At 41.4% G+C, this 24,163-nt stretch overlaps 1 protein-coding gene across 3 annotated transcripts in view; it reads left to right on the top strand.

Moving 5' to 3' along the window:
* Positions 1-8,236, top strand: part of KIF20B (kinesin family member 20B) — a 73,466-nt gene extending 65,230 nt beyond the window's left edge. For all 3 annotated transcript variants that reach the window (XM_019445040.2, XM_019445042.2, XM_019445041.2), the window contains exons 31-34: positions 1,183-1,284; positions 1,689-1,839; positions 6,258-6,400; positions 7,982-8,236. In XM_019445040.2, the coding sequence (XP_019300585.2) occupies positions 1,183-1,284; positions 1,689-1,839; positions 6,258-6,400; positions 7,982-8,059 (474 nt within the window). In that variant the 3' untranslated portion in view covers positions 8,060-8,236. The remainder of the gene's footprint in view (positions 1-1,182; positions 1,285-1,688; positions 1,840-6,257; positions 6,401-7,981) is intronic.
* Positions 8,237-24,163: the final 15,927 nt, after the last annotated feature.

Consider the following 24,163-nt stretch of genomic DNA (forward strand, 5'->3'; position numbering starts at 1 on the left):
ACTATCGGAATATACTCCCCATGTGTTTTTTAGAATAGATATGCAGATTATTGTAGATGTAGAATTATATAGAAACTTAAATTTTGTTCCTGATGTTTACTAGCTCTTCAATGCTTTAAGAAACTGAGTGTTATAATAAGGTCCTCATGAAAATCATTTATACAGTGCTATATTCTAATCCAGTGAAGACTCCAGAGAGCTCTTTATTGCACACTACAAGTAAGAGGGACTTCTTACTCTTCATTTGTTTTACATTGATTACCATCTGTCTTTCCCCTTTCAGGAGGTCTGCTTCTTATCACCCTTATGAGGTCTACTTTGTAACTTGAATTCTGAGGTTCGGTCATGATCTTTGCTTCTCTTCTTGCCTTTTTTTGTTTTTCATTTTATGCGTACGATCTTTGGTACAACCAGGATTTTTACCAGTTTGATTCGGTTAATATACCACAAGAGACGTTTTCCTAAGAGGTGATGTGGGGAAAAGAACAGTAATATGGCACGTCTATTTAATAGGGAAGATAAACTATATTTCTTGATTTTAGCATTTTGCCTCTGCTTATACTGAAGATTTTCACTTGATCTTGTTCTGTTTTGTTTTTGATGCTGCCAAACATAGATGCTCTGAGTGATTTGCGAATTGAGGAAAGTGTAGGTGTACTGCTGTATTTTGGAAATGGGGTTCAAATAAAAGATGTTATCTTTTCTACTGTTTTTTATTTAGCTTATATAATTTCGTTATTTGTGATGTGTGTGTGTGAAAAATTCATGTGTTCAGTCACGTTGCCGTATATGTGTGTGTTAAATCCTCATGTTGTACATCTTAAACTTAACATATGTTATACTATAGTCAGTAATACCTCAATAAAGTTGTGGGAGAAAGTCACACCTTCAGTCAGGGATTCTCAGCTTCAGCGTGATTGACATTTAGGCTTATATACCTCCATTTTGGAAGCCTCTCCTGTGCATTGTAGAAATGTTTAGTAGCATTCTTGGCCTCTACCACTAGTTGCCAGTAAAACCCCCTCCCCCCAGCAACAACAACCAAAAATAACTCCAGACATTATCAGTGTCCTCTGGGGTCAAAATCACCCTTGGTTAAGAGCTATCATCTTTCTTCTTTTGAGTCTAGAGAAAGAAAATATTGTTAAGGAATTAACCAGTGCTGAATTTCATTATTTTTAGGACTTGGTGAAATATGAAAATAAGAAGAATGCTACACCCAGAACTAATTTCAACTCTCCTGTTTCTGAGCATAGAAATTCCTCTGGCAAAAAGGATCAAAAGGTTTGTCTTTTCATTCATCCAAAATTGACCATTTTCTTAACTTACAGTTATAAAGTAAAATATAAAAATAAAAATGTCAGATTTAATTAGTAATTACCCAGAAATTCAGTTTTCTCCAGTTATAACTCATTTATCTTCCATTTCCTATTCATCTAATTCAGCTTAGAATATAAACTTTAGCATTTGGCCAGTAGCGGGCCCTTCTCGATACTTCTGAGTCCGCGTTCTGCCTGTTACACCCATTTGCCATTCTTGGGCTCTTTCATCGTCTCCTCATACACTGAATCCTGAGCTTCCTGCCTGCAAATGTGACCTGGGTCTGGCCTCTTTAATTCCACTGTCGTCACAACTGTTTCCTTCTAACATTTTTCATCAACAGTAACAAAAAATGTTTGTTTCCTTAGATTTCCACACGCCCATCATCTAAAAAAACATACTCTTTACGGAGTCAGGCATCCACAGTTAGTACAAACGTGGCCACTAAGAAAAAAGAAGGAACACTACAGAAATTTGGAGACTTCTTACAACATTCTCCAACAATTCTTCAATCGAAAGGTTTGCAGAAAACTAATTAAAAGACCTTTTATGTTAGGTATAAGGTGTTTTCTAATATCTGGTTGGTGTATAAACTCAACAACAGTGATTATCTTATTTCGAATAGGCATTGTCCTGTGTGAAGTACGATGGGAGGGTGCGTGAAAGGATGATGTGTGCTTAGGTGTTGGCTGTAGAGGAAGAGAAAGAACCGTTATGTACGTACAGTTGACCCCTGAACAACATGGGCTTGAACTGCATGGGTCCACTTATGTGTGGGTGTTTTTTGCTAACTATGTTACTGTAAGTGTATAATTGTCTTAATATTTTGTTTTCTCTAGCTTATTGTTGGAATACAGTATATGCTACATACAAAATCCATGTTAATCAGTAAAGCTTCTGATCAAATGTAAGGCTATTAGTTAAGTTTTTGGAGAGTCAAAAGTTATACGTGGATTTTTAACATTATGGGGGGGTCGGTACCCCAAAGTCTGTGCTGTTCAAGGGTCAACTGTACTTCATCCAGAACAGGCTGCTTTAATGTAGTTACAGGGATCCAAGAAAGTTCTGTAGTATTGGAGGCAAGAGAGCTCTTTTGATTCAGAGGCTAAGGGAAAATTTTATTTTTTTTTGAGGAGATGGGATTTAATTTGGGATTGAAATGCTGGCAGGATTACACCCTCTAGAGATAATCACTCTGTTATGGTATATATTCTTACTAGTATTTTTTTCTATGCATTGACAAACATTACCCATTCACATATATCAAAAATATCAAAATATATCAAAAATATCAAATATATATGTATTTCTATAAATATATCTTGAGTTCAGTTGCTTAATGCTTTCTTCTTTATAACATAGCCATATTATTTGTGTATAAATATATACTAAGATACATACTTTTTCTAAATACACACACACATAAACAAAAACATACATTTATATGTATTCACACATGTGCACACACACATCTACCAGAGGGAACAGTTTTAACACAGGTGGAGTACCAGGAAAGTGTAGAGATGTGTAGGCAATTCTGGGTAGTAATATGCATCTGGCTTGGAGAGTGTGGAGAGGTTACTGGGGACAAAGGGCAGGCAGAGGAGTGGATTTTCGTCAACTTAACCTCAGTGGTAGTTGTGGGATAAATTTGAGACTACCGGTGAGGAGAATGCGGGAAAGGGACTGAGTTAAATTAAAAGCAGGGGATAGTTGAGTCGAGTCAAATAGGCTGTGGAAAAACACTTCCTGTAAAAACTTAATACAGAGGTTCCCAAACTTTCTTGGTTCACAGTGCCTTTAATGCCTAGGTAATTTTTTTCATTGTTCCCCTACACCCAAAAACAAACAGCTAATATTTTATCCATTAATGCTAAGGCCAAACAACCACTGAAAATTCAGCTTCTGAAAATCCAGTTTGTAAAGTTACGTCATCATCAAAAGGAATGTAACATGTTACCATTTGAAACAATACTACCTTGAGCTATTGAGTGTCACTGTTTTCTTTCTTTTTGAAAAAAATTTTTAACGTTTATTTATTATGGAGAGACAAAGAGAAACAGAGCATGAGCATGGGAGGGAGGGGCAGAGAGAGAGAGGGAGACACAGAATCCGAAGCAGGCTCCAGGCTCTGAGCTGTCAGCACGGAGCCCGACACAGGGCTCAAACTCACAAATGGTGAGATCATGACCTGAGCCGAAGTCAGATGCTTAATCGACTGAGCCACCCAGGTGCCCCTACTGTCACTGTTTTCTTTGAAAATTTAAAATATTTCGAGGTGCTCCTGTGAGTTTGCTGTAGTCTGGCTGGCTTCATGCACAGTGTGGGAATTTTAGACTTACCAAACCCCATTTGTATATATGTATTTTTTTATAAGACATGTACTTTTTTAAAAGTTATAATTAGCATAAGCATAGAAGATATCTGGAGGGACAAACAGCAACTGTTAAATGTTTAAATGTAGAGCGGTAGGACTTGTTATTTTAGATTCTTAGGTATTTTGTTTAAATTATATTGAATAGCACTTACATAGTAAAGGAAAATAAGTTTTCAAGGAAAGGAGCACACATATGGTAATTGACTTTCTTGCTTGGTTGACTCAGCTCCTAACAGCTTCCCTACCTGTACAGCAGGTGTGGATTTTTTTTTTTTTTTCATTCATTTAATCTCTACACCCAGCATGGGGCTTGAACTCATGACCCTGACATCAAGAGTCACATGCTATTCCGACTGAGTCAGCCAGATGCCCCTAGTGTGGATTTTTAAAAACTTACTTCTAGGAGTATAAGATACCCCAATTTTGGATTATAACTACACTATGTGTCTGTTGTCGATCACTTAGAAATCTAGGGGGAAAATAGAGATTAATTTTTAGAATTCTGCGGCTCTTGATAGCCACTGTTATTTCATTCCTTGGTATCATTGGTCTTCCTTCTTTTCCCTTTTGTCTCTCTCCTGTGCCGCTAGTTTATGGCCACCAGAGTGATCTTTCAAACTGCAAATTGAATTATTTAAACTACAATTTTTGTGTTATCTTTTCCACTACAATATAAGCTTCACAAATGCCACGTGTTTGTGTGGTTCACATCCTCAGCCCTTAGTATAGTGGCTGGCACATCGTAGTGGGGAGTTTGGGGCTCCAGGCCAAAATCCTATGTGTGATTTTTTTTCCCCCTTTTAGGCTGACCCATAGGCAGTTACATAATCTTTACCTGTTAGGCCTCATGGCTTTTTCGTGGGAAAGGCTGCCCTCCCCATGCAGAGTGCAGTCTCTGAAGGGAGTTACGGTCAAGGACTCAGGACCCTGGCCAGCCATCCCCTTATACATACCCGCAGTCCTTGCCGAGGTGCCTTCATTCAGAGCCTCCTTATTGGGGGCCCGCAGCAGAGAAATTCCTCAGGCACCTCTTCCTAGGACCTTCTCATGACAGGAAAGGGGAGGGAACCTGGAAGATACTTTTCTCCACTCAGACTTTACTTTTCCACTCTTATCCCTTCCTTCTGGTCTCCAGCCCTAAGGTCCATAAAATAGCAAAGGCAAGAGCTTTTTGTTCAGTACTCCCTTGGCAGTGAGAGGACTCCCCACTTGTGTGCCGATCCTCCTGACCTAGACCACACCTGGGGAAAGATGGAAGGTGGGTGCGAGTCTCATTTTCGCAAGTTTTGCCTCTTGCTTATTCTATTGCAGTAAGTGGTTAAAGGCCTAAGTGTTGCTTTCATTTTGGCTTATTGACTTAACTGGCTACTCTGACATCTGGCAGCTCAGCTCTTTCAAGCCCAGCCTAACCCTTGGCAAGTAGACTTTCAATTTAGCATGTTTTTTCAACCTTTTTTCTATTAAAAAAAATACATAGCTAATATCATGTGTATATGGATTTTCTATCCAGCAGGTTTCCTAACTGGAAGTATGTTTTCTATTAAAATCAATATGTACCTGTTGAAAAACAAACAAATGTAGGGATGCCTGGGTGGTTCAGTTGGTTAAGTGTCTGACTTTTGATTTGGCTCAGGTCATGATCTCACAGTTCATGAGTTCAAGCCGTGTGTCGGGCTCTGTGCTGTCTAGTGTAGAGACGGCTTGGGATTCTGTCTTTGCTTCTCTCTTTGCCCCTCTCCCCTGCTCTCTCTCTCTCAAAATAAATAAATAAAATAAACTTTAAAAAAAAGAAAAAAGAAAAATAGGGGCACTTAGGTGGCTCAGTTGTTGAGCATCCGGCTTCAGCTCAGGTCATGATCTCAGAGTTTGTGAGGTCAAGCCCCATATCAGGTTCACTGCTGTCAGGTCAGAGCCCACTTCAGATCCTCTGTCCCTCCCTCTCTGCCCCCCTGCCCCCATTTGTGCTCTCTCAAAAATAAATAAAGCATTTTAAAAAAAGAAAGAAAAACAAATGTACACAGTAAGAAATTGAAAATTTTTTCCACTTCCCAGAAACAACCATTAACAATTTGATTTCTTTTACTGTGTGTGTGTGTGTGTGTGTGTGTGTGTGTGTGTGTGTGTGTTAACTATAAGCAAAGGGCTCACGATTATAAACTACTTTGACTTAATATTGATTGTGGATATCTCTACATGTGAGTACTGCTGCATGGTCCAGTATATATGGATCCTGCTTTTTGCTATCACAGCATAAGCCTCTTTGAGTCATTAGAGACACTTATTGGTTGTACTGTAATTTACCAAACCTTTCACCATGTTGAACATTAGTCAAATGATGTTTTATTTATTTGCCTTTTTGTTTTTGCTGTTCATCGTTATACCATGTGTTTATGAGGCATTTAATTTTTTCTTTGTGAATTGTTTAGTCATGTCCTTTCACCATTTCTAAGTTGCAGTGCTTTTCTCTTTACTTTGGTATGTTTTTTTCTTTATTAAGGATTTCAAACCTTTCCAGTTAGAAAGTTATTTATTTTAGGATTTAAACTTTTTTTTTTCATAGCAAAGAAGATAATTGAAACGATGAGCTCTTCAAAGCTCTCAAATGTAGAAGTGAGTAAAGAAAATGTGTCTCGACCAAAACGGGCCAAGCGGAAATTGTACACAAATGAAATTTCATCTCCTATTGATATATCTGGCCAAGTGGTAAGCTACTCCTTTCGTTTTCTTGAAAGTAAAACTGTTCATGCTCTTTTTAATTCTGAAGTATTCATACAGTTTGAATTTTACAATGGTTTGAATTTTTATTCTTTAGATCACATCTCCTGAAATGCTTTAAGTGTTACACTTTTGCTACGTGATGTGTTAAATTTGTAATAATTAAAACAAGTGCTGCATTAATGTATACAAGTGTCATGTATTTACATTTGTAAAGTCATCAGAGGAATTTTAATTCCATCAATAGAATTATCACTGTTGGGTAATTTGTTTGCTCCTAACACCTGTTTTTCTTGTTAACCTTATCACAGGAGTTGTACAAATCTGGCCTAAGTGGGCCTGGTAAAAATGCAGAATTGACATTCAGTCATTTCCTCCCACCTTTTCTCTAAGCCTTCCAGGTTCTTTTAAGAAAAGACTGTAGTTTGTCATCCTGACTCGATGACTCATTCTCTTCACTCAGAACAGTCTGTGCTATTACAGGGAGAGTTCTAATTTCCCATCATGCTTGCATTTGCCCAGTAGATGAAAGTGACAGTAGAAAAGCAATTACAGGAGGAGGCTTCTGCAGGAAGTGGCTCAGAGAAATCAGGGGAGAGAGAGACTTTTTGCAACAGCAGCGATCAGATATAAGACACTTGAAGGCAGGTGGTGAAGAATTGGTGTCAATTAGGACATGCCGTTGGAAATCCTAGTTTCTTGGTCACTTTTCACCATCTGTCTGATTAGTTCATGATTTCTTCCTTTCACTGAAGTTCTTTCTTTTCTTAGTTGGAATATAATACTCGTTCTACTTTTCTGAGTTATATGCTGTAGCCCTTTCTTATCCTTTGTTTTACTTCCCATGATTTCAGTAGCCCACGGTCATCTGGAGTCTGAAAGCAGATGATCCTCCTTCTGATGTATTATCAGAAGGTCAGTAGTAGCCTATATGTCACAATGCCTACATCCTTCACCTCACTCATCACGTAGGCATTTTATCATTTCTAGTCATTTCAAGAAGAAGGGAGAGGACAGTACGATAACATATTTAGAAAGAGATAACATTCACATAACTTACTATACAGTATATTGTTGTAATTGTTTCATTATTAGTGATTGTCAATATAATAATGTGCCTAACTTTCAAATTATACTATATCACAGGTATGTGTATGTATAGGAAAAAACAGCATACCTAGGGTTTGGTACAGCCTCTGGGGATCTTGGAACATATGTGCCACAGATAAGGGGGGATTATTGTACTTGTTGCTGTGAAAGATAATTTCTTAAAAATTATTTAAGGTACTTCTCTCCAAATATTTCAGTTATTACGTCAAGATATATATGTCCTGAATTCAATATAAAGTGTAGATGATTTTAATTCTATGTTAGGTAATGTTGAAAGAATCTTTACAAAATCTGTTACTTTAGATGATGCTTTTTTATAGAAGGTTAGTATACCTGCAGGCCAAAAGGACAAAAAAATATTAAAATGTACCTATTATTCCAGTTATTAAGCACATGAATATCTTATTAAATTATAAATAAGCTTTTATTTATAAAAAATTGTGGAATTGTTAATTTCAGATTTTGATGGACCATAAAGTAAAGGAGAGTGATCATCAGATTCTTAAACGACGGCTTCGAACTAAAACAGCCAAATAAATCACTTTTGGAGGATGTTTTAATATAAATTTTATGTTCATAATCATTGTAATTTGTATGCTAACTTTTCACAGACAATTGTATATATGATGATGCATTAAATCCCTCTGTGTACACATTGCTATTTTATACATAGTATAATTTTAATTCAATAAAGACAGTATGTCAACAGCTCAATTTGTCTACTTCTCTAAGACTTTTTTATAATAGTTTTTTTTCTTTCTCTCTCTCTCTTTTTTTTTTTTTTTTTTTTGTTTGAGTATAGTTGACCCACAATGTGACGTTAGTTTCAGGTGTACAACTTACTGATTTGACAAGTTTATACATTGTGCTATATAACAGTTTTTCAAACTGTGTGTATTTTCCTTTTATCTCAGGCATAAGGATCAGTGAGGTTCTGGGAAAGATGCTGTTGTTTTTGTTTTTTTTACATACATTGCAGGTCAGATATTTGGTTTACTTCTATTTAACAGTGTTTTATGAATTGTTTTTACTTCATTTGTTAGGAAACACAACTGATTTTACATGTGTGGATTATAGCTAAGATCCAGGAGTAGGGTGTACAGGTCTCCTCACTGCCAGAATTTGTAGGCACATCATTTAGAAAAGATCTCAAGTCTTTTAATTATAATGTCTTGTTAGTAATGTCTTGTTAGTAATCCTGTTTTTTCTAGGACACAGAAGATCAGAAGCAGAAAGAAAGGAAGCATCTAGAGGCCAAAAAGTACTGATAGCTAGAAAATAAAAAATTTTAGACCTGGAAGGACCTTAGAAATGCATTTTCTTAATTTTATAGATAAGAAAACTGAGACATAAAGTTTACTTTTCTCGGGATCATATAGCTAAGGTATATTGAGCTTTTGGTTTAAAAAAAAAATCAATAAGAAGCAAAAAACAAAGCAGAGGCCTCAAGAATTGTTGCCAAATGGGGTTTTAAATCTAAGAGCATACATTTATATATCTAAAACCTTAAAGGTTTCATTGGATTTTATCACTGTTCATTTTATTATAGTGATGACCTTGACTTGGGGAAAAAAGTTACCTTTAGTCTTAAGAGCAACACCATGTTTAGGAAAAATTTCCATCAAAATAGTTAACACAGCCTTTTAAAGCAATAATATGTTTTATTATGTTACCTGGCTTCATTACGCTAAAAATATATCCTCAGTTGATCCTCACTCACAGATTATGTTTGGAAATTTGCTATTTGCTAAAATTTCCTTGTAACTCCAAAGTCAGTACTCTAGGCTCTTTTGTAGTCTTTCTCAGGCATGTGCAGAGTGGCAAAAAATTTTAGTTGCCCAAGATGCATGTTCCCAGCTACGGTTGAACAAGGTGACACTGCCTTCTTGTTTCAGGTCTCATAATGTAGACAAGTGTCCACGTCCCTGAATATAGTCTGAAATCAAGCCTCAACAAGATTTGCAAGGGAGACAGAGTTTACCAAATTAGAAGGGTTTGAGATACACCTTGTACTTTCCAAAGAATCATACTAACAAAGCATAGAACCAAGCCTATGTAAGGTTGAAAGTAGTAATCAAAATGCCTCCTGGGACAGAAATCAACACACTTCAGAGAAAGATACGATACAGATTCTCTGGAACATAAGTTTAATAACATGTGACACAAAAGTCAAAACAAAGCTTGACACGGCCCATCAAAAACTTTAAAGCACCTTGTAAGTGCATGTTCAGGGGTTTAAAGGAAATGTCATCTTAATGACTGTAGACATAAGGAATCTTAGCGGAGAAATGGAAGGAAGAAAAATAAAATGGAGTTGTTACATCAGAAAAGTAAGATAAGTGAAATGAAAAATTACTGGAGAGATACAGCAGCAGAGATGTCAAAAGAATGATCAGTTTAAATTGCCCAAGCCGGAAAAAAGAGATTGAAGAAAGAACAGAGCTTCAGGGTCCTATAGAATAGTATCAAATGGATTGACACACACGTAATTGGAGATTTGTAAGGTTAAAAAAAATGAAAATAGGGCAGAAAAAGTATATTTGAAGAAAAATGGCCATTGTATAAGTTTTATGAGGAAACATGGACTTCGAATAACTGTAAACCCCAATTAAGATAAATCCAATTAAGATAAATCCTAAGATTACACTTAGGAAGATCATAGTGAAACTACTGAAAACCAACAGTAAAGAGAAAATTTTGAAAGAGAAATCACAATCTTGAAAATCGTAGGAAAAACACATTGCAATATGAGCCACTGGGAGAAATATAAGAATTATATATAAAATTGTAATGAGAACACAACCAGCCCAATAAAAATCTGGTAAAAGTCTTGAACAGATCCTTCACTAAAGAATATACAGGCAATGGTCAATATGCATATGAGAAGATGAACTCAAGTCTTTAGTTATGGGAAGACAAAGCCAAAAGTAGAGGCAAAACTAATAGTGATTTCTTCAAGGCTGTGGTCAGGAGATGAGATCAGAGGACGTGAGAAATCAGTGGGAATTAGAGCGGCCAGTTTGAATCTATCTTCATATGAATGTCTTCTGGAATATGTAAAAAGCAGTAAGATGCATCCTCCATGCTATGTGTATACTAAAAACTCCTATATATATGCCTTTGATATATTTTCCTTGCACGATTATCAACTGTGTGTTTGACAAGTGCACATTCAGTAAATCGGTAATCGGGGAAAAAAAAGCCGAGAAAGCAGATCTTGGAAAAGTAAGTTTTAAAAACTATTTTCAAAAAACTTCATTTGTAAATAATTTCCAGATTACAGAAAGCTTGCATGAATATTACATGAAATACTTTTAGAATCTTTACCCAGGTCCTTCTGTTTTCAAGCTTTGAGATATAATTGACAAAATTGTAAGATACTTAAAGTGTACAAAGTGATGATTTGATATAGGTATACATTGTGAAAGGATCCCCCTTGCCAACATGTTAACACATCCCTCACCTCACATATTCTCCCCCTTTTTGGTGAGCAAGTTGAAGTTCTAGTAGGAAATTTCAATTATACAATACAGTGCTGTTCGGCAAAGTAAGCTTTAATGAGAGAAGATTAAAGGGAAAACGGGGTTTGAGTGGGCACTTAAGATGTTTTAGGGATCTGGTCTTGGATGAGTGTGGACACTCGCAGAAGGAAGACCTACTTTCATAGGTTCTTGAGAGAATTGAGAAAGTATGTAAAATTTGTAAACACATAAGTTATTAAAATAAGGTTGAGACTGCTTGCCAATTTTGCCCAGGGACAGGTCTGGGTATTTGCTCAGCACATTCTGTCTCCTCATATGGAGAGTCACACAGGAAGGAATTTAAATTTAGATTTCTTTTATTCTTAGCATCAACTTGCCGAGTTCTCTGGAAGGTGGAAAAAGGCCTCTGGAATAGTATAGAATTTACCTGCATAGATTATTCTTTTTCCTTTATGGCAATCTTAGAGGAAGGATGATTGTCCAGCATCCACCAACTTAGAGCTTCTAACTCAGTGGTTCTTAGCGCTAATTGCACATTAGAATTACCTATATACCTAACACACACACACACACACACACACACAAATACTGAAGCCTGGGTCCTTTCTCAGACCCGACTGAATTGGTCTGGGGAGGGGCCTGGTACCCTGATTGTTTACAAGCCCCACTGGTGATGCTGAAGTGCAGCAGGCTTGAGAACCACGGCTGACGTTGCTGAGTTTGTCCGCTAGATGGAGACAAAGCACTTCTCTGTGCAAAAGGCTCCACACAAACAAAACCCATTCTCTGACTTTACATCTGTACTCCAATTTATGTAACGTACCAAGCAGGGCAAACATGTGGGAAGATAGGTAAAATTATCCATGGTACCGTTGCTTGCCAACCAAAGATATTCTTGCCACCACTGGGGAAAATTCCAGGAACCAATTTAAAAAATACCGTGTGGTTAAAAATAAAACCTATTCACCCAATTACCTGAGCTAGCATCTGGAAATATTTTCTAATCCTTTTCCTAGCCCACTTTGATAAAGTAGACCATATAGAAAAGGAGGGTAATATTGTTCATATAGAGGGGGAAGTTTCGACATAAGATCACTCTAAGAATTATGCAGATAGAAATCGTCGGCACATGTAAATTAGATTAAAATATGCTCCCAAGATTTTAGGAAATACGCAGATATAAAAATGTGACTTAGATTTTATTAAGTCTGAAATACTTGATTGACAGTTCCCAATTTTTATTTCTCCCACCTCTTGCCAGGCTCTGTGGTGGAAGCTGTGAAAGCTACAAACTTGATCTCTGTCCTCTTGTAGCTGGAAATGGTCAGTGAGATGTAGGTCAAAGTCACTGGGGAGGACTTCCCTTCCTAAAACAAGTTTCTTTTCTCTCTTGCTCTACCCCCTTCGCCCTGTCCTCGGGACACAAAACTTGGAGCAACCAGCAATCACTCTATGAGATGACAAGGACTAGGCAGTATAACTAAGCATCGCAGAGAGGACAGGTAGGAGGAACCCGGGTCTCAATGGGTCCCTCTGGGCACGACTATGCTAACAAGGACTGCCTATCTCTGAACTGGTTATGAGGGAAAAGGAGGCTTCCTGTGATTTGCAGATAAATTTATTCCTGACTGATCCATCACCGAAAAGTTATATTGCCATATAGACATAAAAACATACTTATCATATTGACCTTAGACATTATCTTCTCTAGTTATTTTCTTTTTAATCTTTCTAGGCAAAGAAACCCTGTCGGCTTTTGACAAAGCTAGGGATTTGGAAGCTCAACTTCCTTTTTTGGTTCTTTTTTTTTTTAAGTTTTTTTTTTCTTTTTTTTGAGGGTGGGGAGCACACATGTGAGCAGGGGAGGGGCAGAGAGAGAATCCCAAGCAGGCTGTGCACTGTCAGCAGGAAGCCCGACACAGGGCTCAGTCTCACAAACTGTGAGATCATGACCTGAGCCGCAATCAAGAATCGGACGCTTAACCAACTGAGCCACCCAGATGCCCCTTGTTTTGGTCATTTCTAAAAAGCGTATGTTAAATGCCTAATTGTAAATACCACACAATCTACAGAGCATTTCTGCCCTAACCCCATTTTCCAAGCCAAAATGCAGAGTTTGACATATCACCTGGTTGACATATCAGCTGGTTGACATATCAGCTGGTTTCAGCACAACAGTGCTTGAAAATCCAGGATGTTCTGTTACCCTACCTGACGTAGCCTGTGGTTTCTTCAGGGTACAGCCCCAGGTCAAAGCACACAGACCCCTGCTGTGGCCAAATGCACAAACAACAGAATAGAAACAAAAAACCAAGTAACAACAGACAACAGGTGTTTAACATCAACACGGGCCCAATTTGATCTTAAAGGTAAATGACAAACAAAGATATCTAATTGGAAAAAGAACTGGTAGATCATAAGACTTGTTCATCTTGATTAAGCAGAATGGCAATTTGTGATTCGATGGTTAGGGTATTCAGGATAATTGCTATCCTGCGGTTCCTAGGAGGATTTCATGGAGGAGAATTTCACAGAATTCAGGGGCTGTTTAAAGAACCTGGGAGAACTGGCTTGGCAAAACGAGGAGAAAGATATTATAGGCATACAGTGTTGCCTTGGGAAGGTCATAAAGGCACAGGTGAACCCTCCCTGGGGCACAACCTACAAATGTGTGCCTGAGCCTCTCATATGCCAGCTCTGTGAGCAGCCCAGGGGGCAGTGAAGGCAAAGGTAATTGCCCACGAAGTAGGAGGAAGTAAATCCCTTTAAATGTTGAATCTCATCAGGTCTGCTCCTGACGCTCTTCTCATTTTCATGCTTTTTATCACTTCCTAGAAACTCACATCTTTATCTCCAAACCTATTCTTCCCTCGAGATTCAGACTTGTTGCCTGCTGCCTCTGGTTATCCACACCTGGGTTTTTGCACAGTCATTTCAGACTGACCGTGTCCAGAAAGCAATTTGTTAAATTGGTATCTTTTTTCTTGTACTTCCCTTTCTCAATCTGTAATCGTTGGCATTTATTTACTTATTCAGCTTTGTTCACATCTCATTAACAAAGTTGCAAGGTATTTAAGGTATACGATGACTTGGTATACGTATGCCTTGTGAAAGGATTCCTGCATTAATTATCACGTCTATCACCTCACATATTTACCTTTTTTGTCTGTGTGGGAACACTGAATTTCTACTCTCTTAGCAACTTTCAATTATATGCTATCGTGTTATCAACTACAGTCACCATGTTGTGCTTTACATCCTCAGACCCTGTTTATCTTACAAAAGATCCATACCCTTTTTCCAATTTCTCCCTGTCTCCCTATGTCTCTTGCCCTCCCCACCGTCCCTGTTTTCCTTTTTTTTTTTTTTTTCACATTCTACATACTTAGTATTTGTCTTTGTCGTTGATGACTAGTCACTGTGTGCTGACTCTGTGCCACCCCCCAGTGCCAATGATGGTGACGCCAGGGCTTGCAGACCTCACGCGGTTCCGCCCGCCCCTGCGTTTTCAGTCCAGAGGGGCAGGCTGCCACTGAACAAGTAAGCACACAATAATGACACATTTCAATCTGTGATGACAAAGGAATGCACACAGGATGCGGTCTGAGAATACCGGAGGGGGGCTTCCTGTCTCATTTGGCAGAATTTTCACCCACCTGATCATCCAAGCTAGAAAACAGGCCCGTCGTTCTTTTCTTTTCCCTCCTACCATTTACACACAGGGAACCACATCTCACCTTGTAAATATTTCACAAACCCCGATCCTCTTTCCCTTCCTCATTACCCTCGGCGAGACTGTCTCTGTCTTCTGTATGGACCATGCACCGCTGAGGCCAGACTTTGTACACTTTTCCCCTTGCCCTGCACTCCACCCCCATCCCTTCCCAGACTGCTCCAGACAGCGTTATCCAAAACCTACATCTGACCGTGCTGCGTTCTGGCCTAAAGCTTTTCTGGTAGTTTTCTATTTTATGTTTCTATTTTCTATTTTCTGGTAGTTTAGCTTTTTTTTTTTTTTTTTTTTTTTTTTTTTTTTTTTAATGAATATAATCTATTTCAAATTGGCTTACATACAACACTCGGTGCTCATCCCAGCAAGTGCCCTCCTCAATGCCCATCACCCACCAGCTTAGCTTTTTTTTTTTCTCATCATTTTTTTCCTCTGTCTTAAATTTTACACCCAAGCAACACCAAACTATTCAACTAGTGTATCTTGAACACACTATTATGGCATTTCACACGTTTGAGACTTTGATCCTGCTGTCCCATCTATATGGTTCTACCTCACCTTCTCATCTTTGTCTGACTTCCAATTTGCTGGTCTCCCACGGCCCTCCCGTGCTCATAGTGGTTCATGCTTATTTACCCTCATTATAGCACTCAATACTACACTACATTTCACATTTGCCTGCCTTTCTAGAATGTGGGTATGTCAAGGACGGGGGGCGTACTTTACTCATCTCCCTGTCCAGCAGTATGTTTGGCAAATGCAATTTGTAATGGAGCTCACCACGAAATGGAACCAGAAATGGAGAAATACTAGTTTACCTGGGAAGAAATGTGATGTGATGCCTCAGACGAGGAAGCAACTGATGATTTACGGTTTGATTGTCCAACTGGCCTCGAAAGTCAACAGCACAGAGGTTATGACTCCCTTACACAGACACGTGCTTTCATCAATGACAGACGGGCACAAGCACTTGATCTACTGGATTGTGAACGTGTGCAGGGCACGATCTTTAAGGCAGAGCTGACCAATTACACCTTCCACTTACAATAAGAGAGCCCTCATTTTACCCTAATGAATGGTTGCGATTCTTGTGGTAATGGCTGTTTGGTCCTGACTCCATCCATAATAGCATGCTGGAGCGTATGATTTATGGGCTGGGTTTTTCTCATTCAGACAGAGTTTATAAATAATAGGGTCCTGATAGCAACACGCCGAGAGCCCAGGTGCTACAGCAGCTCCTAGGATGAAGCATTCATGGACCCTGGTGTTTGGACAGCTGGACAAGTGCAGCTGTATTTGAGACACACTAAAGACATCGGTTTGTTTATCTGATAATCAAATGTAAAGGACATCAGATGTTTTATCTGGCACCTCTACACAAAAGTGACTTGAAAAAACATACCCCAAATTAGGGGCTGTTTACGTGTGAGGAAGAATTTCGGAAAAATGTCCGACGGACTGGTTTCTAGCCACACAGCTCTTGCATCTTGCAGCTGCTGTCTCCTTATGAAATGAGAGGGTTTCGGAGTCCACGGTTCTCAGATTTTGTTTAGTCTCAAATCTGCACAAAGGAAATTTTATGAGAAAGCCCGCCACGTGAAACAGGTAGGAGCGTAACTGCTGCTGAGGCTGAGTACGGTTCACTCCGCACCCCAAGGTGGTAGAACTGGGCACAGCTTGAAAACCATGGGACTTGGTGATTTCTAAAATCCCTTCTACCTGTGACAGTCTCCGAGTCCAAATGAACCATTTCACAGGGAGCGAGGATCCCGTCGGTGGGTGATCGTACCCGCTCCTCCCTGGTTACTGTGGCAAAGGCTGCAGAGAGAAAGACAAATATTACTGGCAATAAATGTGGCATTTAGGAAGGACCAAACAGATTTATTAACTGCCTTCATTCATTTCTTCAACAGACACGGTTGAGCACTTACTGCCGACAAGGCGACGTGTTCAACAGACACTCTGGAGGGAGAGTAAGGGGGAAACTTCAGAAGGACCTCCTCACTGAGTAGGAAAGCTACACCTTGCGTGCAAGTAATCACACTCGTACCGATGGGGATTCACTATGTGGTAGGCATGTCAAACATACTTCCGTGAGCATTATTACTCCAGCTCACAATTCTCGTTCCTTTCCATCTGCTCTCGTCACAACCTATCTCCTTTCGAATGTTTTTCTAAAACACAGGACAACTCCTCTACTTGTCGTTATCTGTGACTTTGTCTAGCTGATTTAGGATATTACTATTTATAAGAAGCGCTGTCTTGGCTCAATGTGGGATGATGAAGTCATAACGTGTTCTTCCCAAAAAGGTGCTCCTCCCACAGTGGGATGCGTCCCCAGGTCCGTGGTAGAATTGGTCGTTTTGGACATTACTCTCATTTTCACCCGTGCACATGCTGAGGCTGTTATCACATTTAGCCATTTCCTGTTCTGCAGGATTCCCTGACTTTTCTCCTCCCCTCTTTCCCGGCCGTGCCTAACAGCTCACCTAAGCTCTGCTCATCCCACATCTACCTCACCGCCCTTTTCTGTTTCCAGGTCTCTCTCTCCCTTTCTTTAAATTTTTTTTTAATGTGTATTTATTTTTGAGACAGAAAGAGACAGAATGCAAGTGGGGGAGGGTCAGAGAGAGAGGGAGACACAGAATCCGAAACAGGCTCCAGGCTCTGAGCTGTCAGCATAGAGTCCGATGCGGGGCTCGAACCCACGAACCCTGAGATCATGACCTGAGCCGAAGTCAGACGCTTAACTGACTGAGCCACCCAGGTGCCCCTTTTTAAAAAAAATTTTTTTAATGTTTATTTATTTTTGTCCCTTTCTTTTAATATTTTGCATGGCTCAGCAAGAGTTCTTCTTAGCCGCCCTAGGGCTCACAGAGCTCACAGCTCTGTCCTTGTCTCTCCGAGATTGAAAACTCTCAGGTGCGTGTTTGAAGAAACACCAACCTTTTGACATGGCTCTAAAAGACCAGTTATGGGGCGCCTGGGTGGCTCAGTCGGTTGAACATCCGACTTCAGCTCAGGTCATGATCTTTCACTCCGTGAGTTCGAGCCCCGCGTCAGGCTCTGTGCTGATAGCTCAAAGCCTGGAGCCTGTTTCAGATTCTGTGTCTCCCTCTCTCTCTGCCCCTCCCCCACTCATGCTCTGTCTCTCTCTCTATCAAAAATAAATAAACATAAAAAGAATTTAAAAAAAAAGACCAGTTATTATTTTTTATTTGGATTTACTTTTTAAAAAACATTTTTGTTTTTCTTCTATGGATTGCAAAATAACATCTATTGATACAGAAAGTTTAAATGTATGCAAATTTTTAAAAAGTAAATGAAAATCATATATAAGATCATGTATACTCATATATGATTTATATTATATAATATGAAATCTATTTCTGGGGGTGGGGATGGGAAATGAACACCCAAGGTATCCTTTTGGACTATTTCTCTGCCCATGTATTTTTTTCTTCAACAAAATAGAAGCATGATCTCACGGTGCATGAGTTCGAGCCCCGCATCGAACAAGGGGTGCCTTGTTTTTTCATTTAACAATCTATAGTGAGCGTCTTCTATTTTATTAACTATTTTTCCTCAATCTTTTTAAAGACTGTGCGGTGTTCCATCAGATGCAGGGGCTATAATTTATTTCGCCTGCCCTATTTTCTCCGTCATCTAGGGTTCTCAGGTTTTCGCTACTAAAAACAATGCTGCACTGAACAGCGTTGCAACTCTAGCTTAACATACAGGAGTGCTTGCTTTCCTTAGGTCACTTTGCAGAGAAAATAGTTACACGGAACCTACGATCACAGCCAGGTTTCACCATGTGTTTTGGCCAGACTTGCTCGTGATGTTGCTAATCAGTCCCTGGCTATCTGCCTCCTCGCCATCTAGGACCTGCCTCCTGCCCTTGTCGGTCCCGTATCTTCTGTCGCCTTTAAACCACAGCTGTGCCCGCAGAGCTCGCCCGATGAACATGACTCACTTTTTCCAGTTCTGCAGGTGGAAGGAAGGCAGGGCCGTCCACTCCCTTCTCCTTCCAATGTTATCGTTACTCCCGTCTCTTGCTTGAGAGCATGGCAGGATGACAAAGGCCCCTAACTTGAGCTTCACATGAAGATTGTGGTGAGGGAACCCTGTCCGCTCGCCGTGACTCCCGCCACACATGCTCATGCTCACCCTGTGCCGTGCAGACACTCACCTCAGCTCCGAGTCCCCAGCAATGCTCTCACAGAGCGGAGAGTCGAGATCAAGGACCATGCAGCTGGCTCCTGTCTCTGGCCGTGAGCAGAAAGGTGGGCGCTAAGGAGGGTCATGTCAGGAAGTCTCAGGGCTCATTTTACAATTTTAGCAGAGGATGGAAAAATTGGCTTTTAAGCTGGGTTCTGTGACCCTAGGGTTCTACCTCAGAATCTTGGGGGTCATCCCAGGTGGGGAGCAGGAGACAAAGATGATGGCAGGGATCCGAGCTGGTTTGTTTTTCTGTCCTGCCAGAGAAGAAGATCTGAAGGTGCTGGAAGGAAGTGAGGGGCTTTGTGAAGTAAGCAGAGGTCGTGTCTTCACCAGAGGTTCCTAGTCTCTTTTTCTTTCTTCCTTTTTTGAGAGGAGGCAGGTGCTGGGCCTGGCAGGGGGCCCAAGAGAATCCCCCCGAGGGTGGGAGCTGATACGGGCTGGTGCTGGCTCCAAGTTGGGAACCCCAGGAGTGCTAACTGGGGGTGGGGGTGGGTCATGTGGAGGCACAGCTGAGGGAGCAGGGGAGGGGGGCCGGCCCTGACCCGTTACATGGCATGGCAGGTGCACTTGAGGCTTGCTGTGGGTCCTGAGCGAGCTGGGGAGTGACTGGGGAGCAGGGACAGTTTTGTCACCTTTTATCAGTGCTAGCGGCCTGTGTGGTCAGGAGGTCAGGCTGGAGCCACTCACAGGGTTTGATGGGGGAGGAAATAGGACTGTCTCTGTAGAACCACCCATGACATCTCACCAGGGGTGAGGAAATTAGTAGAGGGATAAGCAAAAATGTGATGAGTGACATCTTTATCACCTCTATGCATCTAGGCGATTGGACGGTCCACCATGAGACTCAGACTGTGGGACTCATTCAGGTGTGAGGCCCCCTGGAAGCCGACAGACTGTTAGGGGGCGGGCACGGTAGGCCAGGAAGTTAGCACTGCGTGATGCCTGACGATAAAGATGACGTTACTCAAGAAAGTGGCATTTTAAACCCAAAACAATAGGAAATTAGTAGATTGGGCCAAAATTTTCAGATTGGCCTAAATCTAGTTTGGGGGGCACCTAGGTGGCTTAGTTGGTAAAGAGTCCGACTCTTGATTTCTGCTCAGGTAATGACCTCACAGTTCATGTGGACAATACAGAGCCTGCTTAGGATTCTCTCTCCCTCTCTCTCTGCCCCTCCCCTGCATACGTTCTCTCCTTCTGTCTCTCTCAAAATAAATTAATAAGCATTAAAAAAAAGTGACATTTTAAATCCCAAATGATAGGGGTGCCTGGGTGGCTCGGCTGGTTGAGCGTCCAACTTTGGCTCAGGTCATGATCTCACGGTGCATGAGTTTGAGCCCCGCATCGGGCTCTGTGCTGACAGCCAGCCCGGAGCCTGGAGCCTGCTTTGGATTCCGTCTCCCTCTCTCTCTGCCCTTCCCCCCCACTCATACTCTGTCTCTCTCTGTCTCTAAAAATAAATAAACATTAAAAAAATTAAAAAAAAAATCAATCCCAAATCATAAAAAGAAAATTACTAGATTGGGCCAAGTTTTTCAGGTTGGCTTAAATCTAGTTTTGTCGTTTCTGAGAGGGAATGAGGACTCATGACAGAAAAACTGATAAAAAATAAAGTGAATTTTATGCCTGCACAGAGATTATTTATGACTACCTATGTCGCATCTGCTGTCCAATTTTTCAGGTGAGAAAGGAGGCCCAGAAAAAGGGAGTGATTTATTCAAGGATTTAGTTATTGAGCAGCAGCGTTGGTCCGGGACCCCATTTGCTCAATACCCTCCAGGGGAAAGCTACCCGCACGACCAGCCAAACAGAATCGGACTCTCTGACTTGTAATGAGGGACAATGAATGACACAGAGAAACATGGCCGGGGCAGGAAAGGAGAGGTCTTTGAATGAACTTACAAAACGTGGGCCTGTGGTAGGTGATCTGGGGGCAGGTGGAAAGGGGCGGGCCTTTGCTCTGAATTGGATGCTGTCTGAAGTGTCGCTGTCGTTCAAGAGACAGCTGGTGTATCGGAGGAGGCCACCTGTAGGCCAAATACTCTTCGTTCGAGGCATCTTCTGCTGACACGATCAGCTTGAGTAAAAACACGCCCAAGTTAAAAAGAAAAGCAGGTAATTTCTAGTGGTCATGGAATTTGACGCAAGTGTTTCTACCCAGTGCCGGAGGAGGGAAGGCTTTTTAGAAACTTGAACGATGTGAATTAAGACTTAGATCGGGTGTGACGTGTCACCGCAGAGAGTAAACTGTCCATCAACAAGCAGAGCCAAAGTACAAGTTTCTCCTCTAGTTTGTGGGGAGAGGTTTTTCCTGCGCTTCTTCTCCATGGCCCTCGCAATATAAGAATCTGGAAATCTCTGCTATCCGTCTGATTATCGAGCCCAAGACCTAACCTGGACGCAAGAGAGACAGTTGAAATAAAGAGCTTGTACATCCATTTTAATTTTATGATAACCACAATTATAATGAAGGTTACATTTTCCTCCTTACCTGGGGGCGATGACCAGGTACTCGGAGCTCGTCCTGCCAATGCCATTTGCGTTATGCCTCAGCTTCTGGGGGAAGGGGGATACAGAGCATGTACAGAGGATGAGGACTGCTTCCAGGTTTCCTAGTTGGTATCTGAGTTTGGCCTCTGGCTGGAAGAGGATGAGCTCCTTAGATGGTACGAACCCTAAGTTTCAGAGTCAGTAGACCGAAGCTCTACCTTACTGAAAAGCCAGGGAGAGCTTGTCAATGGGGCATTTTATGGGCTTGCACAGATTAATTTCTGACTAAGCTCTAGGGACTGATGCACCACGTATGGCTGGCGAACTATAGATAGACCAACCAGCTTTTCCATGTATCAGCCAATCTAGGTAGAAGCACAATTTTTTCTTAAGCCTTATAAAAAGCAGGGTCGTGATGGCCGGGGATCCTTTATGTGAATAACCTCAGATGCAGAGGAACTTTTAGAACGCTCTGGAAACATCCAGCAGCTGAAAAAAGGAGGAGAGCAGTTGGGAGGACTGGGAGGAGACTGGGATTCGGCAAAAGGAAGATCACCTGGGAGAAAGGCAGTGTGGCATCCCTGCCAGAGTCAGGAAACATCAGGGCCAAAATGGGCTTCTCCTGGGGAGACAAAGCCGAGAGAGTGGCTGCATGCTTTCCAGCTGCCTGAGAATCCAGGTGCTGCTCAGAGGAAGCGAGAGATCCTGGGAACTTCCATTGCTGAGATCTGGGTTTTCAAAAGCTCCCTCCTTGCCTTTTCCATGTTAATTAAACTGAACATGGGACGGGAGCAGGGACCCTGCGGGGAGAAGCAGAGCGTGCCCGGTATAGGAGAAGCTGCCGCTGAGAGCACAGTCCTGTTCTGCTGGCTGGATCTCTTCTCTGCATCTTCTAGCCGTGGGACATGGTCGACGATATCTAAATCCTCTGTGCATGGAGCTCCTCCTTTCTCAAAGGGAATTGTAAATGCCTTCTTCCTGGGGTTGATTTGAGGACAGAGAGAGATTGGGCTCTTACAATAGCTATGGCAGGTCCTAACATATAGGTGGTAGATTGGCTCATTTGTCCCCCCTCCCCTCCCAGCATAGAGTGACACTTTCCTTCTAGGTAATCTAGTGAGTGTGGGGGTGTGCAGGGGCTAGACTCAACTTGGAGGGAAAGGGATTTCACACTTAACCCTCTTTCTAATTCTCGCATTAACGCAGATTGCAAGGAAGGGAGCTGGTCTCTGCAGGAGGCCGCCATTTGGATCCACTACAATTCTCCAAGCCACTGGGCTGGAGACACGTTACTCCTGGTTACCCGAAGCCAGAGAGAGCTGGATCTGATGGGGTTGACTGACAACACTTATCACCGTGGACCCTGGCTTATTGGTTATTCTCCCCTCTAAACAGCAGGAGGGCCATGTAAAACTTGGCATTTCCAAAGTCTCCGCAGGCAGCCTGCAGCTACAATTGACAAGGGAGTTTTAAATTCTAGTTAATAGCCTTGTTCTTGTTCCTGTTTCCATGGATCTAGGTGGATGTTAGGTGGATGAAAACAAAGAAGGCTTAGAAATAGTTAGGCTAAAGAAACTGGCACTGCTGGGAAGCATGAACTAGGCTCACCATTGGAGCTCTTCAAATGGCCCATTTACTGAGAGCCAAGCTGCTGGCTCCGGTGACCAGCTCATTCTGGTCTACCTGGACTTTTCCCAAATATATTAATGGAAGTCTGCCTTCCTGTAAATCTCTCTGTCTTGGACCAACTGGGACAATCGGTCACCAAACTGGAAAGGACTGAGACAAAGCATTGAGAAAGAGACAGCTTCAGTGGACTCTAGCGCTATAGGCTGGGGTCAGGGGTAAGGGAAGTCTGGGTAGGGGGTCAGCCGCTTGACGTAAGTCCCCAGAGTCACAAAGTAGAATTAGTCAACCATTGGGGAAGCCCGGAAGTTGAAGCAGTTACTGAGGCCACTTCGTATAACCAATAAGCCAAATGATCAAACGCCACAAACACACAGACACGAAACAAATTCACTCCCTACCCTAAATTAAAATGTGGGTTAGCCACAGACAAAGACCTCCTTTGGGGCTTGGGGCAGAGGCAATAGATTAGCTTTGTAGGGAACAGATCTGGCAGAGCTGGACTCATCAAAATCACCTGGAGTGTTTACTAAACAGTTTCCTGGACCTCACCCCAGATCTCCCAAAGATAATTATCCCGGGTGAGGACTGGGAATCTGGAATCTGTTCTTTTAATAAGTGCCTTGGGGGATTCTAATCTGCGGTGAGGTTTGGGGATCGTTTATTCTGGAGCAATGGTCTTCGAACGTTTTTGACCACTCACCCCTAGCAGTGAAAAAAACGTGAAAAATATACACCTCCAACGTAGGCAGATGCATTTACTTATAAAGTTCTGTTAGTCCTGCCCATCTTTTGAGTTTCATATTTCACCCCTCAAGGAATGGCTTAATTGGCTCAGTTCATGTTCTGATTGTTCTGACCGACGTTCCAGTCAGCTAGACTGGAGTCTCATGAAGGCAAAGGACTCTGTCTATTTTGTTTACCTTCACACTTGCAGGAGCTTGGTGCTTGGCCTATACTAGTTGTTCAATGAAATACTGGTTTAAGTTGAATTTGGGACTCCTTGAAAGAGAGAGAGAAGGAGCGCTTGTCCGTGGAGCAGTGCTGGTTAATGCTAACATCGCCTGTCCAAGCTGCCTCACGTTTCCA

The sequence above is a fragment of the Panthera pardus genome, unplaced genomic scaffold, assembly GCF_024362965.1.
Source record: "Panthera pardus isolate Hobbes unplaced genomic scaffold, ASM2436296v1 HiC_scaffold_22, whole genome shotgun sequence".
Classification (NCBI taxonomy): Eukaryota; Metazoa; Chordata; class Mammalia; order Carnivora; family Felidae; genus Panthera; species Panthera pardus.